This window comes from Seriola dumerili, unplaced genomic scaffold (genome assembly GCF_002260705.1).
Source record: "Seriola dumerili isolate Sdu_G_001 unplaced genomic scaffold, Sdu_1.0 BDQW01000109.1, whole genome shotgun sequence".
Lineage (NCBI taxonomy): Eukaryota > Metazoa > Chordata > Actinopteri > Carangiformes > Carangidae > Seriola > Seriola dumerili.
Window position 1 is genome coordinate 261231 of NW_019174364.1, and position 24077 is coordinate 285307.

The 24077-nt window shown below is 42.9% G+C and overlaps 1 protein-coding gene across 1 annotated transcript; it reads left to right on the forward strand.

Moving 5' to 3' along the window:
• The first annotated feature begins 742 nt into the window (after positions 1-742).
• On the forward strand, positions 743-23865 carry LOC111222824 (serine/threonine-protein kinase WNK2-like). Its single transcript, XM_022746679.1, has 28 exons — positions 743-1420; positions 5529-5701; positions 6360-6580; positions 7612-7769; positions 8728-8816; positions 9049-9268; positions 10081-10333; positions 10664-10900; positions 11760-12004; positions 12492-12614; positions 13943-14302; positions 14537-14590; positions 15491-15540; positions 15631-15793; positions 15885-16001; positions 16098-16268; positions 16437-16479; positions 16601-16762; positions 16946-17817; positions 18367-18424; positions 18550-18614; positions 18739-19328; positions 19438-19670; positions 19781-20011; positions 20209-20307; positions 21127-21171; positions 21281-21603; positions 22325-23865. The coding sequence occupies exons 1-28, from the start codon at positions 743-745 to the stop codon at positions 22592-22594; spliced, it is 6303 nt and encodes a 2100-aa protein (XP_022602400.1). The 3' UTR covers positions 22595-23865.
• Positions 23866-24077: the final 212 nt, after the last annotated feature.

Genomic DNA, 24077 nt, shown 5'->3' on the forward strand with positions numbered 1-24077 from the left:
ATAATCTGATAAGCGCTTGTGTCCATCCTGCACTCCGCTCCGGGACAACACTATGGAGAGAGAGAGAGAATAAAAAAAAAAAAAAAAAAAAAAACAGTACGTGCGGATAGTTAAAGGAACAATGCAGAGATGCTGAGGTCACACTTCTCGGAGCTGATTCAGGCTTTCACCCGAAACACCTGCTATTTATTTGCCTCAGCGAGAGCCCAGGTCGATGAGCGTTTACAGAGAATGACAGCTGCGCACTTGGCCGTCCCGTGATGTGTCTTTTGGAGGGATTAATGCGTGGCAGAGCCTAAACACCCTGGCCTGTCCACTGTAGGCCAGTGATCTGTCTGCGGAACATATCACCTTTTTTTTTTCCACAGGCTAGTATGCGCTGGAGAAGGGGACCCTATGCAGTGTGGAGGAAAGTGTTTTCGTGAGCTCATAGGTTAAACTGGCAATGACATCAGGCTTAACTTGAATAGCTCTGTGCTGTACTGCAGCAAGGTGGACCCGGGGCGTGAGGTGGCAAGGAGCAATGCACGCATCCTCCGAGCTGGACATTTTTGTCGGGATGTTCTGTGTGCTAAACAAATTCAAGGCATAAGGCCATATACACCCTGAGCTGGCGAACTGCGTCACTGCACGCGAGTGTTGCAGGTAGGCAGCAAACTCTCCCACCGCCGGGAGAGGAGCATGCTCATCATCCTCCCCACACAATGTCGCCGGTAGGCTGAGTCTTCAACAATTACCCGGGATGGATTCGGCGGACGATTCAAGCAAAGATCCGCCACTGGGATCCACATTTTCCTCAGCACCCAATTTAGACTCGGACATTAATGCAAATGCCTGTAGGCCTATCTATGAGAATGGGACAGACCACCATGTCAACATACAAAACGCAGCCCTGCGAGGAGCCAGTGACCCCAGCGCATACCCCTCCACAGACTACCGAGGACTCATCCGCCAGAGGTTCATCCGGCGGAGTTTGTGGGTGTCAGACTCCGAGGAGCAGCAGCCGGTGGACACGTCGGAGTGTGTCAACAGCAGCCCGGTGCTCAACATTGACCTGCGGACCATCGTTGATCGGAGTCGGACCCGGGTTCTTCAAGGAACCCGCCTGGGTCTCCAGGAGCCCCCCAGCACGGAGAGCCAGGTGGGGCTGAAGGAGAGCGTCACAGAGAGCGTGAGCGCAGATGAGGTGAAGAAAGACAGGACCGAAGCCGAGCCCGAGGCTGAGGTCGTGAACTCGGATGTCACAGGTAAAGCAGGAAGTGACGAGAACGAAGAGGAGCCCGGGATGAAGGCTGTGTCCACCTCACCTGGCGGGCGCTTCCTCAAGTTTGACATTGAGCTGGGGAGAGGGTCCTTCAAGACGGTCTATAAAGGTCTTGACACCGACACCTGGGTCGAAGTGGCGTGGTGTGAACTCCAGGTGGGTTCATGTGATCATTCAAGTCCGTCATCAATCAGCCAATAGCACCCTGTTATTACAGGACTCTAAAGCAGTATTTGTGATTGTCTTGTTGAAAAGACACCTGCCCTGAAAGGTCTTTGTTGAGTGTGCAGCCTGGGTTACTGGTGACCAACATGTGCACAACCAGGGGACTTTGTGGAGGTCATGTGGGTCCACAGCAAACACAGGACTAGTTTAATTCAACTCTAATTTATTCATTTAAAGTTGAAACAATGAGAAAATATAATGATACATTCTCACCAGATCAAATCTAACAAACTCCCAGGCCAGGGTCTTTCAGGGTATTCTGTGTATTTGTTGTTTGTCCTCCCCCTGACAGGTTCAGCAATGTGTCATTCATGTCATGAGAAACATCAGCTTAACCAGTCAGCAGCCAAACCATTTAATTTGTGTTATTTACTTTCTTATTGATGATCAGAAATGATCAAAAGAAGTTCAGTTCTGTGTTTTAATAACCTCATATTGCTGACATGCTGTGCCGTACAGCACCCAGGTGCGATGTTGTTTTACCCCATTCTGTTTTCCATCTTCTTCTAGTTTATGAGCCATCATTGAAATATTTGTTCTCCCTGGGCAACCGAGGAAAAGTATATTGTTCAGAGTATTGTTATAGTGCAGATAGGAAGGGAAGAAGATGTTTATTGCTTATGTAGCTTTTGACTCTTTGTCAGTTCTCACATTACACCAGGTTTCAGTTGTCTACATGTTGTCATTTAGTTTTGTGTCGTCCAGATTTACAGCTGCTGTGATTTTTTCTAAACCTACTGAAAAATACTTTGGAAAGATGATGAGGTGTCCAGAGGTACAGAGCTTAGTTTACAAAGACCTTATAAAGTCTGTACACCTCTTCTGAATACTTCCTTGACTAGATTTGTATTGAATGCCTTCTGCTCCTCAACAGTATTCAGTCCTTATACACAATGTCAGCAGTTGAAGATGATTACAAAGTATTTTAGCAGGGGCTATTATACAGCAAACACATAGCTTCATAGCAGTGACAGCTTTCTGTATCACTAATCTGTGTATGTGGTAATCTAATGATCAGTTTAGATACTATCCATGTGATATACAGATTAGCCTGGAGGCAGACCTGTAGACAGTGGTTGCCCTTTCAGGGCTCAAAATGTGCTAAGCTTTTGCGGTCAGTCCAGAGCAAATTACTGCCAGGAGATTATATTTGAAAACAGTAAATTAAGTATAATGAAGCTGTGAGAACAACAACCTTTTTACAGTATTCTCTGGTGAAACAGCAGCACAGTCTCCTGTTTTGTTTTTTGTTTTTCAAAAAAACAATGTGGACACATGCACATCTTAGATTTCAACTTACTCAGCCTCTCTGTCCTTTTCAAAGTTCATTGCTTTGTCCTAAGAATTTATAAAACACTTTCTTTTCTTATGGATTTATTGAAACACATGTTCATTGTACTGCCTTAAGTATATAAACAATCTGTTAAGTCCAAAACGGTTTTTGCAGCAGTATGCTTTTTTCTCCAGCAAATAATTTTAGCACACTTTAAGCTGCTTGTTGTATTGTTTTAGTCAGTGCACTGGCTGGTTCTTATATACTGGGGTTTAGACATTTTGCAGGGACCAAAAATGTCAATCAAGATGGCTCAGGCTTAGTCAGCACCCCAACATCATTTTAAGAATCTTTAATTTACATTAAATTAAATCATAATAAGAATAATGTTTGGGAGTCAGCCCCTAGTTGATTGTGCGCAGGGTAATGTAGCCCTGCTGGGGACTGTGTCATCCACTGCATGTCTCCCACACAGTGGGTGAGAGAGTCCTGAACAGGGCCATGGGTAATTTAAAGTATAGGTCCTGGTGACATCCCAGGTTTAAGCCTTGGCTCTCTACTTTAGTAACTTGTATTGAATAAAAGTTCACAGTATTGCTCATATTGAAATAACACATTAAAATTCAGTCATTTGAGTCTTCATTAGGGATTTAAAGGGATTTAAAGTGCGACTATTTTTTTTCAGTATTCCTTGTCATCTGTCAAAAGAGAAACCGACTACTGGTGTTTTTTTTAAACACTTCTACATTATTAACATGAATTTAAATTTTTTTGAATGTCGAATAGGAAAAGCATGTAACAGCAATAGTATATGCACAGTATTTGTGTATATATTTGCATTTGTGTGGCGTCCGAGCGGGTTCTTAGGAGAGCTCTAGTGATGATTCAACCATTCAGTCCCTGGAGGTGAGGCCTTGCCCTTCAGAGCTTCTGTGCATGTGTGGCTCGCTCACAAAAAGCTGCTGTAACCCAAATGCTGTGTGTGTGTTTGGGGGTAGAACTAAGAGTGAGACAGCAGAAAACTGGATGCTTATAGAAAGATTTATAAATCAGATTTGAAGAGGAGCTGGTGCCCGGTGTTGAGCAGGCCAGACAGCTAGTCTTGTTACTTATTTATCTACTTAATGATGATCAAACATCTGCTGAGCAAGTTGTTTACCCGAAATTTACAAATTATGCAACACAATTTAGTAAAATGCCAAAATACTTTTTCACTTGTTATTATTTGTCTTGTTTGATGGCTTAGTAATGAATGCTAAACATGGATTTATACCCCTGTGGTATTACCACACAGATGTGTCTGGAGAGTGAATCCTGCTGATGCAGCCCTCTGCACCAAGACAGGGAGAGAGAGAAAGGGTGGGCTCATCTAAGGACAGCGTGTAAGAAGTATAGTACTGGATACACAGCAGAGCAAGAGAGCTATATTTTCTAATTGCAGTGTTATTGTGCTCAACATTCCACAGTACATTAAATACAAACATCAGTGCTGCCAACATGTGTTTTACCCAGTTTTTATTGTACTGAACGACTTCTGAGTAAAGCAGATGTGTTGTAAGTGCCACACCCTGTTTAGGTCTGATCTCTGCATAGAATGTTTGATAATCTGTTGGTAAACTCCTTAGAAAATAAGGCAACATGGACAGAGAGGTGAGATGAAGTCTAATACATTCGTTCTCACTAAGAATCAGCATTATGAAAGTAGCTAAAGCAGGAGGCGTATCGTTCACAATGCTGCACATAATCTCAGATGCATTAGGTTGCACACTGCATAGGCCGCTATGGACTGTGGATGAAATCTAATTCCCCAGCATCAGTCAATAATCAATGACAAGAGATGTACAGTAGGTTATTCTGCACCCAAGACATTTAAATGCACCCTCATTGTTCCCATTAAAATGTGTCTGTGAAAGACAGTAGGAAAGGAAATCTGGTGGCCATGTAGCATTTGTCGTGGTTAAAGCCAATTGGTTGTATCTGCCATGCTGACGGGAGAGAAACAGAAATGTAGAAGATGTCAGCTGTTTTACTATTTTTTTTACAACAGTTCAGGGAAGACAGGGGCCAAAATATTGATCCAGCATCACAGATTCTCTCAGGTTTATACATCCAAAGATGTAAGATTGAAACTAATTGTAAAACACTGATCAGTTCAAATATAGAGTTCTTGAAATTTTGAGCTTTGAGATAGAAAACGATATATTTCCAGCTTACTCTTAATGGTTTGTTTTTGTTCCATTATTCACCAGCAGCACATTTGATGGACAGACGTGTCTGTTTCTGTATTATTAGCTTTTACTTATCAGTCTTCTGAAAATAACGTCAGTATTCTACTCATAGGTCTGAGGTGTTTTAGTGCTGTGTGTGTTTTATACACAGTGGGGAAAAAAGAATAACTGGTTCAGACCCCCATGTCTACCCACTCAAAATACCAAGATTGTGTTCACTCTAAACGTGAGCCACAGGCAATTCTGACAGAGCCCCACTCCTGAAGCAACAATGTGCTATTTAAAGGAGGTTAAAAAAGGAATTGTATCTCTTCAATTACCACTTTATATAACAAAAAATCCGAAAATGACGACGATTCAGCCCCCTCTCTCCTCCTCCACCACCCCTCAAACTTGTTAAATTTAGACAAATTGACTACTCCTGGAGCTTGTTCTCTGATAAGTCTCCAGAATATTGAAAAAAAAAAATGAGTGGGCAAACTTCGAATTCACGATTTCTCATTTTAAAAAATGAATTGTCTTTCTCCATTTTCCCCAGGAACGGAAACTGTCCAAAGTTGAGAGACAGAGGTTCAAAGAGGAGGCAGAGATGTTGAAGGCCCTCCAGCATCCCAACATTGTGCGATTTTATGACTTCTGGGAATCACCGGTGAAAGGGAAGAAGTGTATCGTTCTGGTGACAGAACTAATGACCTCAGGGACACTAAAAACGTAAGAATCACTATGAAAATGCCAACGAAAACAGTTATCTACAATATCTTGGTATGCTCCCCATTTTAGCCAATGTCCTTTTTAACTTTATATTTGACTGTAAATCACTGTTCATGAGATGCAAATATTAGTCTCTTATTGCTGCTTCTTACAGTAACAACCATTAGACTGACATCATGTTGATCAAGTTACATGCCAGCTGAATGACACCATTACAGTAAATCTAATGCTAGACTGTGTGGAGGCTGAAACTCCATGATGTTATTCATGCAAAAAATAAAATGAATAGTTGTGATTTTAGCATTGTTTTTCTCACTCAAAATATAATCAATAAAACAGATTAATTCAACATACATAATGGGCAACACAATGGGACATTTTTTTTTAGGCAGCCAAAATGAGGAGATTAGTTTGAAAATAGAATAGTCATCAGAAATTCTTATTAAATGTGTCTTTGTAGCTCACATTAATGAAAGCAATAACAATTGGCAAAGGAGAAACAGCTTATTGGAAACATTTTATCAACATAGTGGCTAGCTAGGGACATATCATGATATGTCTTGCTGCCAGTTACCATTCAATGTATTTAGAAAATGCTTTTGCCTAGTGTCAACTGGCACATCTCAATCATGATAATGGTGTTTATATTTTCTCACAGGTATCTGAAGCGCTTTAAGGTGATGAAGCCTAAAGTTCTTAGGAGCTGGTGCAGACAGATTCTCAAAGGCCTCCACTTCCTCCACACAAGGACTCCACCAATCATCCATAGAGACCTCAAGTGCGACAACATCTTCATCACTGGTCCTACAGGCTCTGTCAAAATAGGAGACCTGGGCCTGGCAACACTGAAGAGGGCCTCCTTCGCTAAAAGTGTTATTGGTTAGTCATTAGCAAGTTGGCAAGACAATGTTTTATTGAATTGTGACGAACAGAATATTTATTTCAAACCTGCCATAACTTGTTTGGGCCACTTGGGGGAAGCGGAAACATGCTGTAAACACAACAACATCACCTTTTAAGTTGAAATTGTAGCCTTGGCTGCCTATTTACATAGACAGAAGATATGGAGCAACATTAGCATTCATTTGGAGTCGTGATTATGGTAACCTGATGAATGTAACGCCAATATTCACTCTCCTTTTAGCTCTGTTTTGGTCTCCTCCAACTCCTGAAGGAACTACCTGACTCTTAAGCTCACCAGGTAGTTCATAACTGTCTCTGTCTGCCGATTGGTGCTGGACAGGTAGTGTATGGTGAGTTCTTAGAGATTTTTCACTGAAAAGAGCTGCCTGCTGCAGCCTCAAAACAATGCTGACGAGAGAGGTGAGAGTTCCAAAACAGTGAAGTTATGGGCCATAAAAAACCAAAGCAATGACCTGAAAGACACTTAAAAGTTCCTTAGAGCTGAGGAGAACTGCAGAGTCGGATGAAAAGTCTATATGTTATGTTATTAAATGTTACAGCCAAGGATAATTAAATCCTTCCCAGTGCACAATTTTAGTAACTGTTTTGGTTCATAGGAAATAAATGTACCTTAGGATATTTTTACACAGTGGTTAATCCCATTAAAAATCAGCATAGTATCTACTTTAAGCCCATATTATTTTGGTCAAAGTTTTCTCAAATAGCTCATTGCTAAATAATCATTAAATAGATATTTTTGTCAAAGAGTAATCTCTTATAATTGTGTTCAAGTTGCACAGAACATCCAACATTTACTTTTCTTTTCAGTTTCAGCTAATTCTCTTGTCTGTCATTTGTGCAACTAGAAAATTATTGGAATCATGATTTAACTGGTGTGTTGAATTTCAGTCCTTGACCCTGGTATTGATCGCAGTGAAATATAATGAAACACTGATAACAGTGTGTGAGTTCAGAATTTATCACCGTCTCTTGAATTAATTCTCCAGGCACTCCAGAGTTCATGGCTCCAGAGATGTATGAGGAGCATTACGATGAGGCTGTGGATGTCTATGCCTTTGGGATGTGTATGCTGGAGATGGCCACCTCAGAATACCCCTACTCTGAGTGTCAAAATGCTGCACAGATCTACCGCAAAGTCACAAGCGTGAGTTCACGTTCAAAAGTGTTACACTCTGTCATTGCTACTACAACCATTTCAAGTTAGTGTTCGAAAAGGTTTTGAAAATTATGACTAATATGATATATACTAAAATTATTGTGAGGGACTTGCAGACAAGCTTGCAACTAATTACAAATTATTTCACTATCAATTAATCATTTATTTTTAATTGACTCATTAACCACACACTCTTTAAAATGTTAAATTTGATGACACTAAAACCCGATTATTATTCAAACATAGTGATGAAATGGACAAGAAACAAATATCCACATGTTTTGTATCTGTAAATCAAGACTATGTGACTTTTACTGAACAGCAACCACTGTGGCTACAAAATGATAGTCATGTAATAGGCTAAATGCTAAATGCTTAACTGCTGTGTAAGTGATGGTTAGCACTTATCTTAAAATGCTAAATGTTAACAAAGCTAAATGTAACAGTGGCACAAGTGGAGAAGCGTCGTAAAGTCAGTGAACTAACACAGTAGCTATATTTACCTCAAGTTTGCTAACATTAGCTAACATTTGCCATGAAAGCTACTTCTCATGCCTGAGCAAGTAAGCCTGTAGCAGCAAAATCACTGAGTGTCTTGAACTGAGCGATGGAATTTGACTATTTATTTGTTAGAGGAAAAGTGTTTTCTCTCAAAAGTCCCACTTTAACCACTGAATTATTTTATGACTCAGTTATAGCCTAATAATGATAATTTTTTTGTGGATCGACTAATTCCTCAACTAAATGTTGCCTTGCTCCAAAAGTCCCCCTGTGTAGCAGTAACTCCTTTATTATTTATTATTTATCCCCATAGTTGAGATGTCTAAGAAAAACTAAAGTGCTTTGGAGTATCTGTATTTGACACAGACAGTCACATGCTAAGTACTGCTGCTTTGAGTGTGACACTTGGTAAGCTGAGAGATATTAATGCTGGTTTGTTTTGCAGGGGGTGAAACCTGCTAGCTACGCTAAAGTCAGCGACCCTGAAATTAAGGAAATAATCGGGGAGTGCATATGTCACCGATGGGAAGAACGGTAAGTGGAGCAGGATCTTTGACACTGTCTCAGGGCTTGTGACACATTTTATACGTGGGTAGGGGTTGTTTTGTTTCTGTTCATGCATTGTGACATAAATACCTGTGTATGACTCTTGACGCATTTTCTGTGAAAGTGACAGTGTTTCTCTGTGTTGTGTAGCCTTAGCTTTTTCTGTCTCTGTGATGTTCAGTCCAGGTGAGTAGCTGGTGTTTTTGTATATTTCCTGCAGGTACTCCATCAAGGACCTCCTGAATCACGCGTTCTTTGCAGAGGATACAGGCGTGAGGGTGGAGCTCAATGAAGAAGATGATGGGAAGAAATCATCTATTGCTCTAAAGCTGTGGGTTGAAGATCCTAAAAAGTTGAAAGGAAAATACAAGGACACTGGTGCCATTGAGTTTACCTTTGACTTGGTGAATGAGGTCCCAGAGGTTGTCGCCCAAGAAATGGTAAACAAATATTTTGAGTTACAGAAAGACTAATCATATTTTGTTAGCCGACAGACAACAATTTTAGAGTTTGACTTTTTTTTTATTAGGGGTTAACTCTATTAATATTACTTTAGTCTGGTTTAAATGTCCCTGCTCTCTTCTGACCTTGGCTTTTGTTGTAGTCCCCACTCTGGGTGGTTTCTTTTGTCAACTTGGCCATATCCATGGAAAATACTAATTGGCTGGCAGGTGTTTATTAAAATCCTTCGACAGTTCAAAAATAGTTGTAATTCAGTGCGTAAAGAATATTACCATAGCAACAATACCTCTGCCTTTTACAACATTACCAGTTAACTGTGGCTGTTTGCTGAACCATGGGTTAAACTGGCTACAAACAAACTGGATGGTGATTGGAGCACAGTTTCTTTCTTTGCATGTGATAAGTGGTTGTAGTATAAGCACAATAAGACACAGTGAGGTAGTGGAGGAAATGCTTTGGATATATTAGGACAACGTTTTGTGGATTATTAACTTTGTAGTATAATTCCACTATATACTGTGGGTTCTTGAATGTAGTCTAAGTGTCATTTAATGATGCAGTTGTCTTAATTTTGGAACACAATCTCAGGCCCTTTTAATTAGGTGTAATGTAACTGGGAGTAGGTCAGTGGTCTGTAATGTAGGCTCTGTAATGATATACTTGAGGCATGTACTGTATTGATTGAAACTGGAGTTGATATGTTGATTTATTACATACAGTAAGTCGTTGAATTACAATGTTGATGCAGTTTGCTCTGATCTGCAGTGAGTATCTTACCTGTATCCTGTAGGTTGAATCAGGTTTTTTCCTGGACTGCGATGTGAAGATAGTTGGGAAATCCATCCGAGACCGTGTGGCCCTCATCAAATGGAGGAGGGAGCGGACTGTGTCACCAGGAAATGGTGAGGCGCAGCAGAACCTGCTGCAGGTGCCCAGTACCGGTGTGCCACAGGGAGCCACATTAGCCACGACAGATTATGAAGACCAAGAGGTGGAGCCACAGACTCTGATCTGTGCTGTGCCAGCCACCACATCTACCACATGTGAGAACCTGAGCAGAAGCACACATGAACGTATCATATGGCATACAACCTCAGGCTCTTGTAATAAATTGAACCACTGGTCTAACTCATTCAGCTGTTAACAGGACTGACTATGACGTAAAATGGTTAAATTGGTATGCATGAATGTAAGAGAGAAACACGGCTTCTGACCAGCACCTATTAGTCAGCAATGAGACATCATCAACCAGCTTTTGAATTTTAATGAGATGCTACTCTACTGCCTTCTCTCCCTGTCCTTTCTCAGTGTCTGTCCTTCCTGCAGAGGGCATCGCAGTGAATCCTAATGCTTTATTCACTCTGTTATTACAGCTGACAGTGGAGTGAGCTCTACCATGCAATTAGACGAGCTCAGCAATCAGCAAAATGGGCCCTACCAGTCACTTCCAGAGCCCATTTCCACAGCTCAGATGATCTACAGTCCTCCTGCACAGGCTGACCCTCAGCTGCACCAGGGGCCCTACCAGCAACCCACAGCACAGGCCTCACATGAAAACTACACACATGCATCCATGCAGTTACACCAGGGAGCCTACCAGCAAACCACAGGTCAACTGCATCCTGGGGCCTATCAACAAACTGCAGCACAACTGCACCAGGGGCCTTATCAGTCTCAAACAGTGAGTAAAACTATTTCTTATTTCTGTGGCAACTTTCTTAAATTTTCATTTTGCTTTCTGAGTTTTCTGAAATAACAATAACATTCTTATTTTCTTTCTTGCAATGATACCTGATCAGCGTCACTATAGTGATCCCTTTGTATGCCATAACAACCTGCTCATCACTGAGAGCGCGTTGTGTTTTAGGCGTGGAAGCGCTTCCCTGGTTGAGATGTTACGGTGTAGGACACACCCTCTCACCAAGACAATGAGCCCAAGCCCCTGCCTATGTCCGTCACAGGATCTGGCTTCAACAAATAGCACAGAGAGTTCAATGCATGCCACAGACTACCTATGCTCTATCTCTGCCCACAATCTGCCATTATTATCTCCTCTGTTGTCCCCCCATAGACACTCTGATCATGACTCAGCAAGTCATTTTAATTCACCTCTCCTTCCCCTGAATTTACAACCTCCCTCAGAGCTCCATCAGAGCGTCCCACGGAGCCCACAGCCCCACCGCCACTGCAAGGCTTGCATGTCTCTCCTCCTGAGAGATAGAACGAAGGAAGGTGAATCTCTGGGACACATACGCTCTTTCTCCACATCCACCCAGTTCACTCCAGTCTCTAAGCCAGGCTCACCTCCATCTCCTCATCTGTCAAGGACTCCTTCAGTCACTCTCCCTCCTCTTTTGAGATCAACTTCTCCCCCATCGTCAAACAGTCAAACAACCCCGCTTAATTCAGCTTCACATCTTTCCCCACCCTCACAAGTTGTGCTCCCATGGAGTTTGTATGAAGGTGCAGATCTCACTCTTCTCAACCACTGTCTCCATCACATCGTGGGTCGCAGGACCAGTTCTCCCATCCTCTCGGAGAGAGTCTTTAATCATCCAGTGCACAGCCATGGGGAGGTTGGGGGTGCTTCCTCCTCCGTATTTGAGCGTATAGACAAAAGTCAGAGCTTGGAGGTCCCGCTCTTCTGTAGCCCAAATCTGGACAGGAACCTGATGTTACTGCGACAGAACAGCAAAGGCAGACTGGATCCACTGGTAGGTTAGAGAAGGAGATTTCATTTAGGCTAAATAGTGGCATAGCACCAGCCTGCTGTATCGTTCATGAACCTGGCAGCTGCTTTGCTCCTACGGCTTTTCCATGATAATAGCAAAGTTCAAGAGCCAGTCCCTGCTCCTGCTTAATCCCCAATAAGGATTTAATTTCTGGTCTCAATTTTGGATAAGGTCAGAACATAGCAGGACAGTGTGGCAGCATACAAAATAAGGCGCTAGCAGAGTGTATGGCAGTGAACATGTTGGGTGGCTGAGGATAGATTAATGCTGTAACTCCCATTTTCCATTTCAGCTTACTTTCTTAAACCTTGCCCGCTGCATCGCAACTCCTGCTTTGACGCGTTGAACATTTTAACCTTGTGCTGGATTTATTATAGTAAATACACAAACATCATCTTCTGTTCCATAGCGAGTCATATCATATTATAAATAGAATCCAATAAATGTCACCTCTCTGTGTTTCTGACAGACAGTTTCTGCTCCACCTACGCCAGCCCCTACTGCACCCCAGAGTAGACAGACAGCACAGAGTTTTCCAGCTGCAGCCCCCACTCTACAGACACAGGTTACTGTGCAACCCAGCCAGGAGCAGGTACTGCATGCATCTAACTGCGACAGGCCCTGGCAACAGCTGTAGTGAGAGACACAAAGCAGAATTAGGAAGAAACCGTTTGGAAGTCAACTATTGTAGCCCAATCAGAGCTGCCTTCCTAGATCATATAAATATTTGTTATTATTCATTATTTATTATTATTATTATTATTATTATTATTATTGATTGTTTCATTTATTTGGATCCTGATTGGCTGTTACTGGTATAAAAGCTGCTCTTCCTGGGAAAAAGTAGCTACAACAGATTCATGAAATTAGATAAGTTCAATGAATTAGATGTAGAGTAGTATAAGTAGAATATAAATGAGTTTGGATTGCTGGCTGATCTAAATAAAAGAGCAGGTTTTTTTGTTTACAACGACTTAGCACATTTGGAATGTGGACTAGTTGTATGGTCACTCGCTACTATATTAACTTTGCTTATTTGACATCCAAAATGACTAATTCTGGAGTGGGCGTTCTGTGTCAGCTGTTGAGTGCACTACAGTCAACTAAAACACAAAAACATACATGAAACTAAAGTGCAATTTAGAGGCACCAAGCATCTGAAAACACACGCTTTGTAGGGCATCTGTGGGTGAGGTGGGTAAAAAGTTCACCTGAGTTCCCCTTTTTAAATGCTTCATCATATACTGTATATCTATATATATATATATATATGTGTGTGTGTGTGTGTGTGTGTGTGTATGTGAATGGCTTTTCATTTGCTTTGTGTTTCCTTCCCATTTGTCTTTCCTCCCTGTAGTGCCATCTCCAACCAGCTGCTGTCCTGCCCCAGGTAGAACCATCATCTTTTATAACTTACTGTGGGCTATGGTACATACACTGCAAACCACACAGAATAACTGAATCATAGACTGTCTACCTGCCCTGTAGCTCCCTTTTATTGAAGTTGAGCTTTTAGACCAGAATATCTTGTCAGTTTAATGGAGAATTAGCTGGTACATCCATCAAAAAAAGTCATACTCTCCAGTCAAAGTAAAAAACCGAATATTTGATTTTATTCCTTAGCTGTTATCTGCTGACCAGTCTACATCTCATCTGAGTCCTCCTGACATATCTGCCAGTTTTCCACAGTCAGTCTCCAGTGCTTCTCCCCCACTCCTGCCCCTCCAGATCAGCACACAGGTGCGTTGTGGTAGAGGTAGAAACGTAAGGTAAAACTAAGATAGAGACAGAATAAACATCCTGCAAAGGTTAATACAGGTTACAGGGTTGCGTAAATCATAAAGGGCCTGTGTGAATGTTATTTCTATCGACTGGTTGTCTTTGTTCATTGTATATCCATTTTCCCTCTTTCTTTCCCAGTTTCCCTCACCATATCCCGTTGTTAAAACAGGGGGCCATAAGCCCCCTCCCTTCTCCCAAGCTCCTCTGCCATCTGCCTACAGCAGCAGTGGCCCTTCTATGTCTAGCACCTACTACTCACCCTCACCCCACCATCCCTCCCTTCCTCTGACCCCTCATGCTGCCTTGCCCTCTATACCTACTCTAGGAACCCCTCAGACCCCTCTGTCCACACCTCAGCACGTGCCCAATATGGTGCTCCCAATTCCACTTCTTACCATGGCCATGCCCCCTGCAATGCCCCAGCAGCAGAGCGGCCCTGCTCCATCTCAGCCAAACCTTTGTAGCTTCCATTCCACCCATTACTTACCTCTCTCCCAGGTACGAACCACCCCATACCCCGCCCCCCACCCTGAGCAGGAAATGGCTGAGCAGCCTATCCAGGTGAATATTTGACTCAGTTCTCACTGTAATGGCTGGTCATGGGAAATCTGTAATAGTAAGGTGGCAATCGGTCTTAACCGTTGGTGTAGTGCATGCAGGCCATGCGTTTGGGCATTTGGTAAACAATATTTGTACAATTGAACAATTCCCTAAATGTGTTCTCTTTTTCAGGTACAGACGATTGCTCCACAGGGGAATTTGGGAGATGTTCAGCTTTTGGCTCCGGTCCACCCCGTCTTGCCTTCTGTTCAGACTTCTCTCTGGGGAAGTGGGGTTGATGCAGAGACTACTGCAGCTGGCCTAGACTTAACTGTAGGTCCTGCAGTTCCATCTCCAGTTCCAGCCCCAGCCTCAATGTCAGTCTCAGCTACAGTTCAAGTCGAATCCCAAGCACCGGCACAAACCCCAGCTATGGTCCCAGCACAAAGCCAACCACCAGTCCCAGTATCAGCTCAAGCTGCAGCCATGCCTCAAACTCCAGCTTCAACTCCAATGCAGGTTCCAATAGCAGTACCAGCTCCAGCCTCAGCCCCTGTTAAAGCACCAGTCTCTGCATCAGGTCCCGCTTTTGAACCACCAAAAGTCTCATCTACAAGCTCAGACACGTCTTCTGTTATTGGCAAACCCCAACACACAGGTTTAGTCTCGGCCCCAATCCCTGTCACCCTACCAGCCCCAGTGCAATCTGCAGCCCCCGCTCCTGCTCCAGCTCCCGTCGCAGCTTCAGTCCTAGCTCCAGTTCTGCAGCCTACTGGCATCCAGACAGCAGTCTCATTGCCTGAGTGTGCCAGCCTAGCCACAACTCAGCAAAACCTCGAAATGACATCTGCGTCTAGCACCCTTCAACAAGAGCCCTCTGTAGAGGTAGGGATAAAGCCGAAGTTTGCACCTTTTTGAGTGTAATACTGATATATGCGTACACATTTCCTGGATGAAAATTGTCTCTGCATCAGCAACGTCTTATTATTACTCAGAAAACATGTTCAAACTGGCCGCCTTTTTTATTAAATTCACATCAGTTTTATACTTCTATCCTGATAGCAGCTCACTGAGATAAGCCATCAGGTCGAAAGCTAATAGCACACATTAACATTAATAACACTGCTGTATATTTTCTGTCCGCAGGATGTGCTTCAGGACAAACCAGTATCTTTACTCAACTATGCCTATGACAGGTGTGTGTCTCTACAGATTCTGTTCTCTCTGTAACTTACTGTGATGAAAATGTGTCACCAACCAGTGTTTTCATCTTTTCTTTTTCATAGTCTCAACTCTGATGTGGCATCTGGTAAGGAAACAAGTGACGGCTATGACAGCTTGGCTAGTGGGGGGAAAGGGGATGGAAAACCCAGGAAACACCACCGCAAGTCTGCCCGTACACGTTCCCGGCAAGAAAAGACCAGCAAACCTAAACTTAGCATGCTCAATGTGAGTCGTGGTGTCATTTCAGACAACTGAAGTTACAATTTCTTCAAACTGTAATGCTTGTAATTTTAAAGTGTAACCTCTTCCACCACAGGTTTGCAACACTGGTGATAAAATGGTCGAATGCCAGCTAGAGACTCACAATCACAAAATGGTGACATTTAAATTTGATCTTGATGGAGATGCTCCAGAGGAAATTGCCACTTACATGGTTAGTTCAGCCTCTTACCGTTTATAGCTTTTGTCTTGTCCGCTGGTTATATTTGTATTTTGATATTGTTTATTTTTTAAAACTGTATGCCTACAGGTAGACAATGGCTTCATCCTTCTGTTAGAGAAGGAGATCTTCATCGACCAGCTAAAGGACATCGTGGATAAAGCTGAGGACATGCTGAATGAAGACATAGAGGGTGAAAGGGCCTCCACCTTGAGTTGCAGTCCACAACAAGGCCAAATTTCTGAGGGGTTAGAGGGAGAGGTAAGACGAGGGTACATACACTACAGATACTTACACACTACGATACATATATTTAGACGTGGACAGAGACATATTCATGGACATGGATATAAACGAATAAATACAGAGAGGCAAAGCAAGTGGCAAGTAGCATATTCACGTAGCTTACATCTATTGATCACTCTGCAGAGTCAGCAGCCTGGAGCACCTCAGCCTGTCTATCAGCAGAACGGTAAAAAAAAATTCTCTCTCTAAAATGTAACCATCTGCATATTTAATAAATCCTTTTTTTATATGTGACATTCATATTGTAAAAGCATGGTGTGGTAACTGTCTGAAATCTTGGATTGCAGTTCTTCATACAGGAAAAAGATGGTTCATAATCTGCCCTGTAGAAGAGACACCCACATCCAGCCAGGACACCCCATCTGACGGCACAACTACGCAGTCACCTGGGAGTTCAACCACCACCCAGCCTGCTGACAGCGGCATTGCAAGGCCATCTGCATCCAGAGGTGACTTTGTTTCTACAGAGCAATTTCAGCACAATGTCTGACAGCATCATGGAGCAATAGCACCACCTTGTGGCAGCTAAATGAAAGACATCCCTCAGCTCTCATGGGCATTTGATGACTTTCAAAAAATATTTTTGAATCTTGTAATCTTTTATAAATCTGGCTTATTTTTTCCTCCTGCAGAAGAGGGGTCATCCTCTACAATGTCTGGTGGCAGTGGAGGCTTCTCCTATGATGTGTATGGATTCTGTAGTCCTCCAATAATGTCCAACACAGACCCACTTCTTTTTGCCACTCTGTCACCTCCTGTGTCTGCTCCCCCAACGCTTCAGTCTGTACCATCAGTGGAGCCTGTGGGCAGCTCAGTGCAGCCCAGCGTGCATCAGGCTCAGCCAGCCAGGGCTCAACCTTTGCCCCCGCCGTCCCCACATACATCTTTCCCAGTGGATGAGCCACAGGGATCCCCTCTGGGTTCCATCTCCCCAATCCACGCCGCTCAGCAGATGGCTGACATGACATGTCCTGTTTCTATGGCCGAGGAGGTGCCCTGTTGCCCTCTGGTCATGCCGCTATCTCTGGATGTGAGCGGTTCACAGGGTGGGCCTCCTCTCACCCCGCTTCCCCTCCAGGAGCCAGGTTCAGCCAAAGAGCCGCTGTCTGTCTCTTACACCTCTGCAGTGCGAAGCGAGCGACCACAGCAGCCTGTGGTGCTCCACCAGCCTTTTTCCAGCGTGGGAGGGACCAAAGTGTCCTCACTACCCCAGAGCCCAGCGCCATCCCAGCCGGGAGCAGGGCCCGGTGAGTCAGATGGTGAAGGACGGCTTGGCCGTGGGGGCTTTGTGGACAGCACCATAAAAACACTGGACGAGAAACTAAGGAACTTGCTCTACCAGGAATATGCTCCCATGTATCCATCAGGCAGTGCTGCAGAGACACCAGGCTCCGGCACTGAGTACATTCAGTCTCCTCCTGGTCCAGACAGCGCCACAGGAGGGTCAGGAAACAGCACGCCAGGGCCGATGGGGGAGGGACGTTACAGAGCAGGAGAACAGCTGGTAAGTACAATAACATCAGAGACCCAGTCATTAAGGTTTTTCACAATATAAATTACAGGTTGAATATTTTCACTGTATAGTAGAGCATAATGAAAACAGTTTGATTGACAACAAAGTATTGCATATGCATAAATGTTTTATTTTGTATTTATAGGCATTATTTGTGTGAACAAACCTTTTACAGCGTCAGAAAATATAAAAAACTTAGATTCAGTTGCTATCTGGATGAGATCTATGCATTAAAAGAACTATCAATCTATTTTGAAATTGTTTAGTTTTTTTACAATATAAAATGATGTTTTATCACATTTTTATCACCATTTTTTCTTATATTTCGATTCGTACATTGGGAATTCAAGGGAATTATGGCTGTTATTTGTTGTACATGAAAAACATAACTTATTGGTAGGGTCTGCATTCTGCCATATCTTCTAAATACAGGCAACATTAAGAAGTATATTACAGGACATTGATTAATGGTTTGTATCTGTTTTTGTATCTAGTTTTCTCATGTGTTTTGTTCATCTCTCATCCTGTCACCTTGATTAGCCTCAAATTCCAGAGAGAATGGATAGTTTGAGCACGCTGAGTGACTCAGCCGTGTGTGGTATGTACATCGTACTTTAATTAATGTGTCACAACTGGCATCATTAGCTTTTGACTGAATTTATGTGTTACTGTTAGTTTATTACTGCAGTGGCTCAGTATTCAGTGTTGTGGACATTTTCGCAGCTTCGCTGTCAAGAAGACACGTTCCTCATTCTGCTTCCTGCTCCGGAACAAGAGGTCGATTTAAGGTGCGAAAGGGATATTTTCCTCACATTTAAGGGGAAGTAGTTCTGTCTTTCAGATTAATTCCCACCGCACTTGCTATTAGGAGGAATTAGTAGGAATACTCAGTCTGTTCTTTGCTTTTGGCAGATCATCTCTGTTCCTCCTGAAGTGGCCAACAGACGCGATGTGAAACAAAGGAGCTGGAGCAGCGCCGCCTCACCGGCGCACCCTGTAGCATACAGTGAGGACCATGTTCAGGCTGAGGCCATGGTTACCTCTACCACAATTGGCCGTTTCTCTGTGATTAGCACTGAAGACGAAATTACACAGAGAACACGTTGCAGCCGCTACTCTGCCCCGCCTGATTTCTACCTGGACACACCTCCTTCCATTGCCAAGAGGGGCTCCCTGCCCCGTGCCCTGACCTCGAACTCTGTCCCTGTGGATGTCACAGTCCATGCTCGCTTCCTTTCCTCTGACTCGGGGGCTGAGAGTAGCCCTGCAAAGCTGGCTCCTGCCACCCCATCTCAACATACTCGCTCCGAGCGCAGAGGAAGTGACCTCATGAAGAGGGCAGTGGCCTTCCTCCGTCGATCAGGGCGCAGCAGCAGTGTGCAGAGCTCTGACTCACCAAGTAGGCATGGAGGTGTGCACGGCTCAGCCTATGGCAGCAGCGATAATGACTCAGAGATGGAGGACTCGGACATGAAGAGGGAACTACAGAGACTCAGGGAGAAGTAAGCATAGCCAGTGGTTTACTTTCAGCCTAATTTAGTGTCTTTACTTGAAAATATTTTGTCATTTAGCTTGTAAGTGACCAGTATATTCCTGCCCTCACCCCCTCAGACATCTGAGGGAGATCTCTGAACTGCAGGCCCATCAGCGGGGAGAAGTGGAACTGCTATATCGCCGGCTTGGCAAAGCCCCTCCTTCCGGCCTGGGTCTGTCACACGTTGCACCACATGCCGGCCGTAGAAAGAGATCCAGCAAGCACAAGCTGAAGCCTGGCAAACTTCTCAGCCCTCTGGTTCAACAATTTAGAAATGTCACAACCAAAACTAGTGACTCCAGCAGATCCAGTCAGTATCTTTTCAGAATCTCCAGCGTTGTAAGTCCAATATTTACAAGGAGTGTACGATTCTGATGCTTGTGCGTGTGTCTTTGTATGTGTGTGTGTGTGTGTGTTCAGGTGCTGCTACAGGTACAGGTGAGCCCACGTTGAGTTTAAATGGCTCTCCAGCCAAAGGGTCTTTCCCCACTCACGGCAGGGCGCGGTCGTGCACGAGCCACATTCCCTGCTCAACCTCAGAGCCTGTGCAGACTCAGCAGCCCTGTTCCCTCAAGGGGTCTTTGTCGTCTGATAACATTTACGCTGGATTACATGGAGACGGCACCGGCACACAAGTTCCACCCGGACAAGGTGACCACAAGCGACACAGTTCTTACACTAGACTGTAAACCTCTAGATTCCGCAGATCTAGAACAGCAGCAGATCTAGAACAGAACAGCAAACTCTTCTTAACAACTATGGTGGTTTATTTAATAAGGTTGGGTATTTCATTGTGTGCTCTTCTTACCCTGGTGTCTTTCTCCCTCTTTGATTATACTCCTCTACAGGCTGGTCTAATTACCCTCAACCGTCTGAGAGAGTGACCTATAAATCCAGTAGCAAGCCACGAGCTAGATTTCTCAGTGGGCCTGTGTCTTTGTCTATCTGTTTGTATCTCCTCTTTTCTCGCATAGCGTCACTTGTTTGTTTTCCATATGTTCTATATCTCCTCTTTAATCTCACTGATATCCTTTTTTTCCGTCTTTGCCAAACCGTTGTGCAACACTACTGGGTTTTCTTTTGCCTCGCCTCATTCTTATTACTTGCTTTTACCTTGTGTTTTATGCTTGCACAGAAAGATATTGTTTATTCAAACCCCCTGAAGATTAAAGTTTGTTCTGAAAAAGTAAACTTTTGATTGATTAAATGTTTGTTTTTTTCATTTTAAAGGTTATTTCGAAAACCCTTTCCAAATGTGAATCATGAATTTAAACAATTATCATAGACCAAGAAATTGCCTAATATAATAGCTCGACCTGTTGCCTTGTTTCAGATGTTTGAGGTTTGGATAATCAAGATTCATTATAATAGTAATGGACATTATCTCACATTTCATGTGTCTTCTACTGATGCTTCTGCTGTTGTTATCCACCATGCATTACTAGGCAACGGACTTTTGCATGTCACATGCACGCCAATCTGTTATAACATTTCTAATCTCTCATCTCTTTTTAGCCTCTCTCTTTTCTTACCACTGCCTCTCTAACAATCCAAGCTGCACTCTCAGCCTCTCACATGGGCCACCTGCATGACTTTTCTTGTTTCAGGGGACTTATTGCTTTGATTACCCATTTATTTTGGTTTTAGTTTTCTGCTTTGTTTTGCGGCAGTATTCAGAAGCTTTGTTTCACACTGCGTCCTGTTATTGATCATCATTACTAAGTAATGCTAATGATAACTTGTATAAGGTCTTTTTTATCTTTTAGGGTCAACACTGAAGCGACTGTGTCTCGGCAAAGAGCGTGGCAGCAGTATGTAGAATTCCAGTGTCTCACTAAAATGAATCTCAATTTATTGAGCTCGCTAAATTGAGCTATGTAAACTTGGTGTGTGTGTGTGTGTGTGTGTGTGTCCTCCCAGGGTCTGCGGCTGGATCAGGGGCTTTTAATCAATCACAGCAGCCGCCTACTGGTGCCACACCTCCTCCTCATCAGCCAGTGATGGGACTGGCCCAAGCTCAGGCCAATAACAGCAACAACAAGACAGCCACATACACTGGCACTTCAATGAGTGGCAATGAAAGCAATCTGCCTGAAGACTTGCAACGGCTGATGGACGACTGGGCCCAGGAGGTTCTTATTGTCACCCACAGGCCACGCACTAACTCTCTGAGCATCAGTGGGCAGCACCTGTGGGATCAGGTTGTACCTCGAACACATAGACAACTGGCTAGTGCTTCAGATGTGAGTTTCATGCTAGTGAGTTTCATGCTAGTTATGCAGCATTATGCTACATATACATAAATGTGTATGTATATGTAAGTGTGTATGTATGCACACACACACACATATATATACATATATACACATATATATACACACATCATATAAATATATAGATATATAGATAGATAGATATGATAAGTTGCATTCTTGCTCACTGATTGTTCTTGACTTCCTAAGACATATTACCACATACTGTAAGATTATTAGTGAATGCCTACACAACACCGACGCAATTTGTGCTCTGTTTACATGTCAGAGTTTCTGCCATTTTACCACAAGGAAATTAAATTTACACCGCACATTTCATTACAAGTAGTGTGCTTTACAGCGAATGCCTATTTAGGTAGTTCGTTTATTGACTTAAATATCACAAGACAAACAGCAAATAACAAACAACAAGTAACATGTACCGAAGAGTGTAATAAATGTAATTCAAAGACAGTGAGGAATGCTACATTACATCCACCCCACAGACACTTTCACACAAACGTGCTGTAGCTAAGCTTGAGAGACTAGAAAAGTTTACAGTTAAGTTTTAAATGTGCTACAGGTTGTCAGGTAGCACACTACAAACTATATATACACTACTTTGTGTATTTACTTACATAGTTGCATTGTGTAAATGTAGTTAATCATTGTTGTGAAGTTGTGTATCTGTCCACTATCTCATCCTTTTTAGATATCATCATGGACGGCCTCTGGTCCAGAGGCCTGCAGTCTGCTCCTGTCATGGCCTGACAGCCCGGGGTCAACAGTGATGACCACTCCCTCCACAGGACCCCATCCCAGCTATCAGCTACACTCTCCTGCTCCGTTAAGGGCCTTCTCCTCTTTCCCTCTCCCTTCAGGAGTTTTTGCCTTTCCTGCTGTGCCCTCAGCCCAGGACACCCCCACTCCGGCTCCAGCTAAATCATATCAGCCGCCTGACCCCAAAGCCAGGACTCTCTAACCTGAGTAGCATTGCGTCTTCCAACTCTATTACCAAAAAGAAATCTCATTATACTCCTAGTCAATCTTATGTGCATATACTGTATATATTTAACCAGCATGTATGTAACCATATGTACATACTCGTCTCTATTCTTGACTTTTATTTTGTTTCATTTGCATCAACATACCTCATGTCCATATTGCAGTACATAATCCTTGAGTGCAGTGTAATGGTAGTAGTACATTTAAAGATGTATAGTTAGCCCAGTCAGGCTTAAAAAGTGCAGATTTTGTCATTGCTTACATATCTTTCCACTCACTGAATGTACATAACGTACTGTCCATTCATCCTGTGTTTATATAAATAGTTCATGTTTGTGTTGCTCATATCACTCCTATATAGAAGCTGCCGTGTGTATATATATGAATTCTTGTTAGTCTGTACATAGCTCCTGTGTTTGTACAGTTAACATTAGATAATCCATAGGTTGGTGCTGCAGCTCTGTGTCTTAATGCAACACCTTATTAGCCACCATCATGCCGTCACTGTGAAGACTTGACATCCTGGTCACTAGGACCGGTTGCTTTACTCTGCTCTCTCAGTCCAAGGATAGGTTTCATTCTTCATCGATGAAATGCTTCCAGCACAAGCGCTTGAAATATCCTTAAGAGATTTGAATGAACTTGAACTTTATCTTCAGGTGAAAAAAAAAAAAAAACACCTGTGAGAGTGCCTTGAATTGCAGTTTCAGTTTTCTGGAGAAAAGCAGACACTAGAGATTATATATATGCTTTCACCTTCAAAGGTAAATTACATGATTTGAATAATGAATGTGGATTAAAACCTATTTGATTTACAGAACAGAACAACTGATCATAATTAATCACAATAATCTGGTCATGTTGCAGTTGATAAAATATTACAGATTATAAAAAAGTCCAAAACTGAGTTAGGTAATTTAATATTTTAACTGTGGGTTTTTCCTTGTTCACTGATTTTCTTGTGGGATTGCTCTACAAACTGCACCACAGCCTGCATGAATACACTGATATTCTGAATGTGCACAGGTTGATGTGGTGAGTTACAGGAGGATATTGTGAAGAGAAACTGGCACTGAAACCATACGACAAGGAGGGCTGAAGGACTCAACATACGAGTCAAAATCATAATCATCCCATACCTCTGCTGATGCAGTCTGTAGCTTTATATATTGTTGCCTTTGTGGTTTTTAAGAGATTACTGTGTGGTTGGTTGTTGTTTGATAAAATGCTGATGATATGATGATGTTAGAGATGCAGTCATGAAGAATGTGAATTATTGAGAAGCAACAACTGTTTGACATGTTATTTGTACAATGCATAGGTTTTGTAAGTCATGTTTATTAGATGCTGGCCTCACACGATCATCTGGCTCATACATCTAATTGTATGTATTACGGCTTAACTCAAAGATCTCCACCAAATATTGCACTATCACTGTTTCGGTTATTTCAATAGTAACG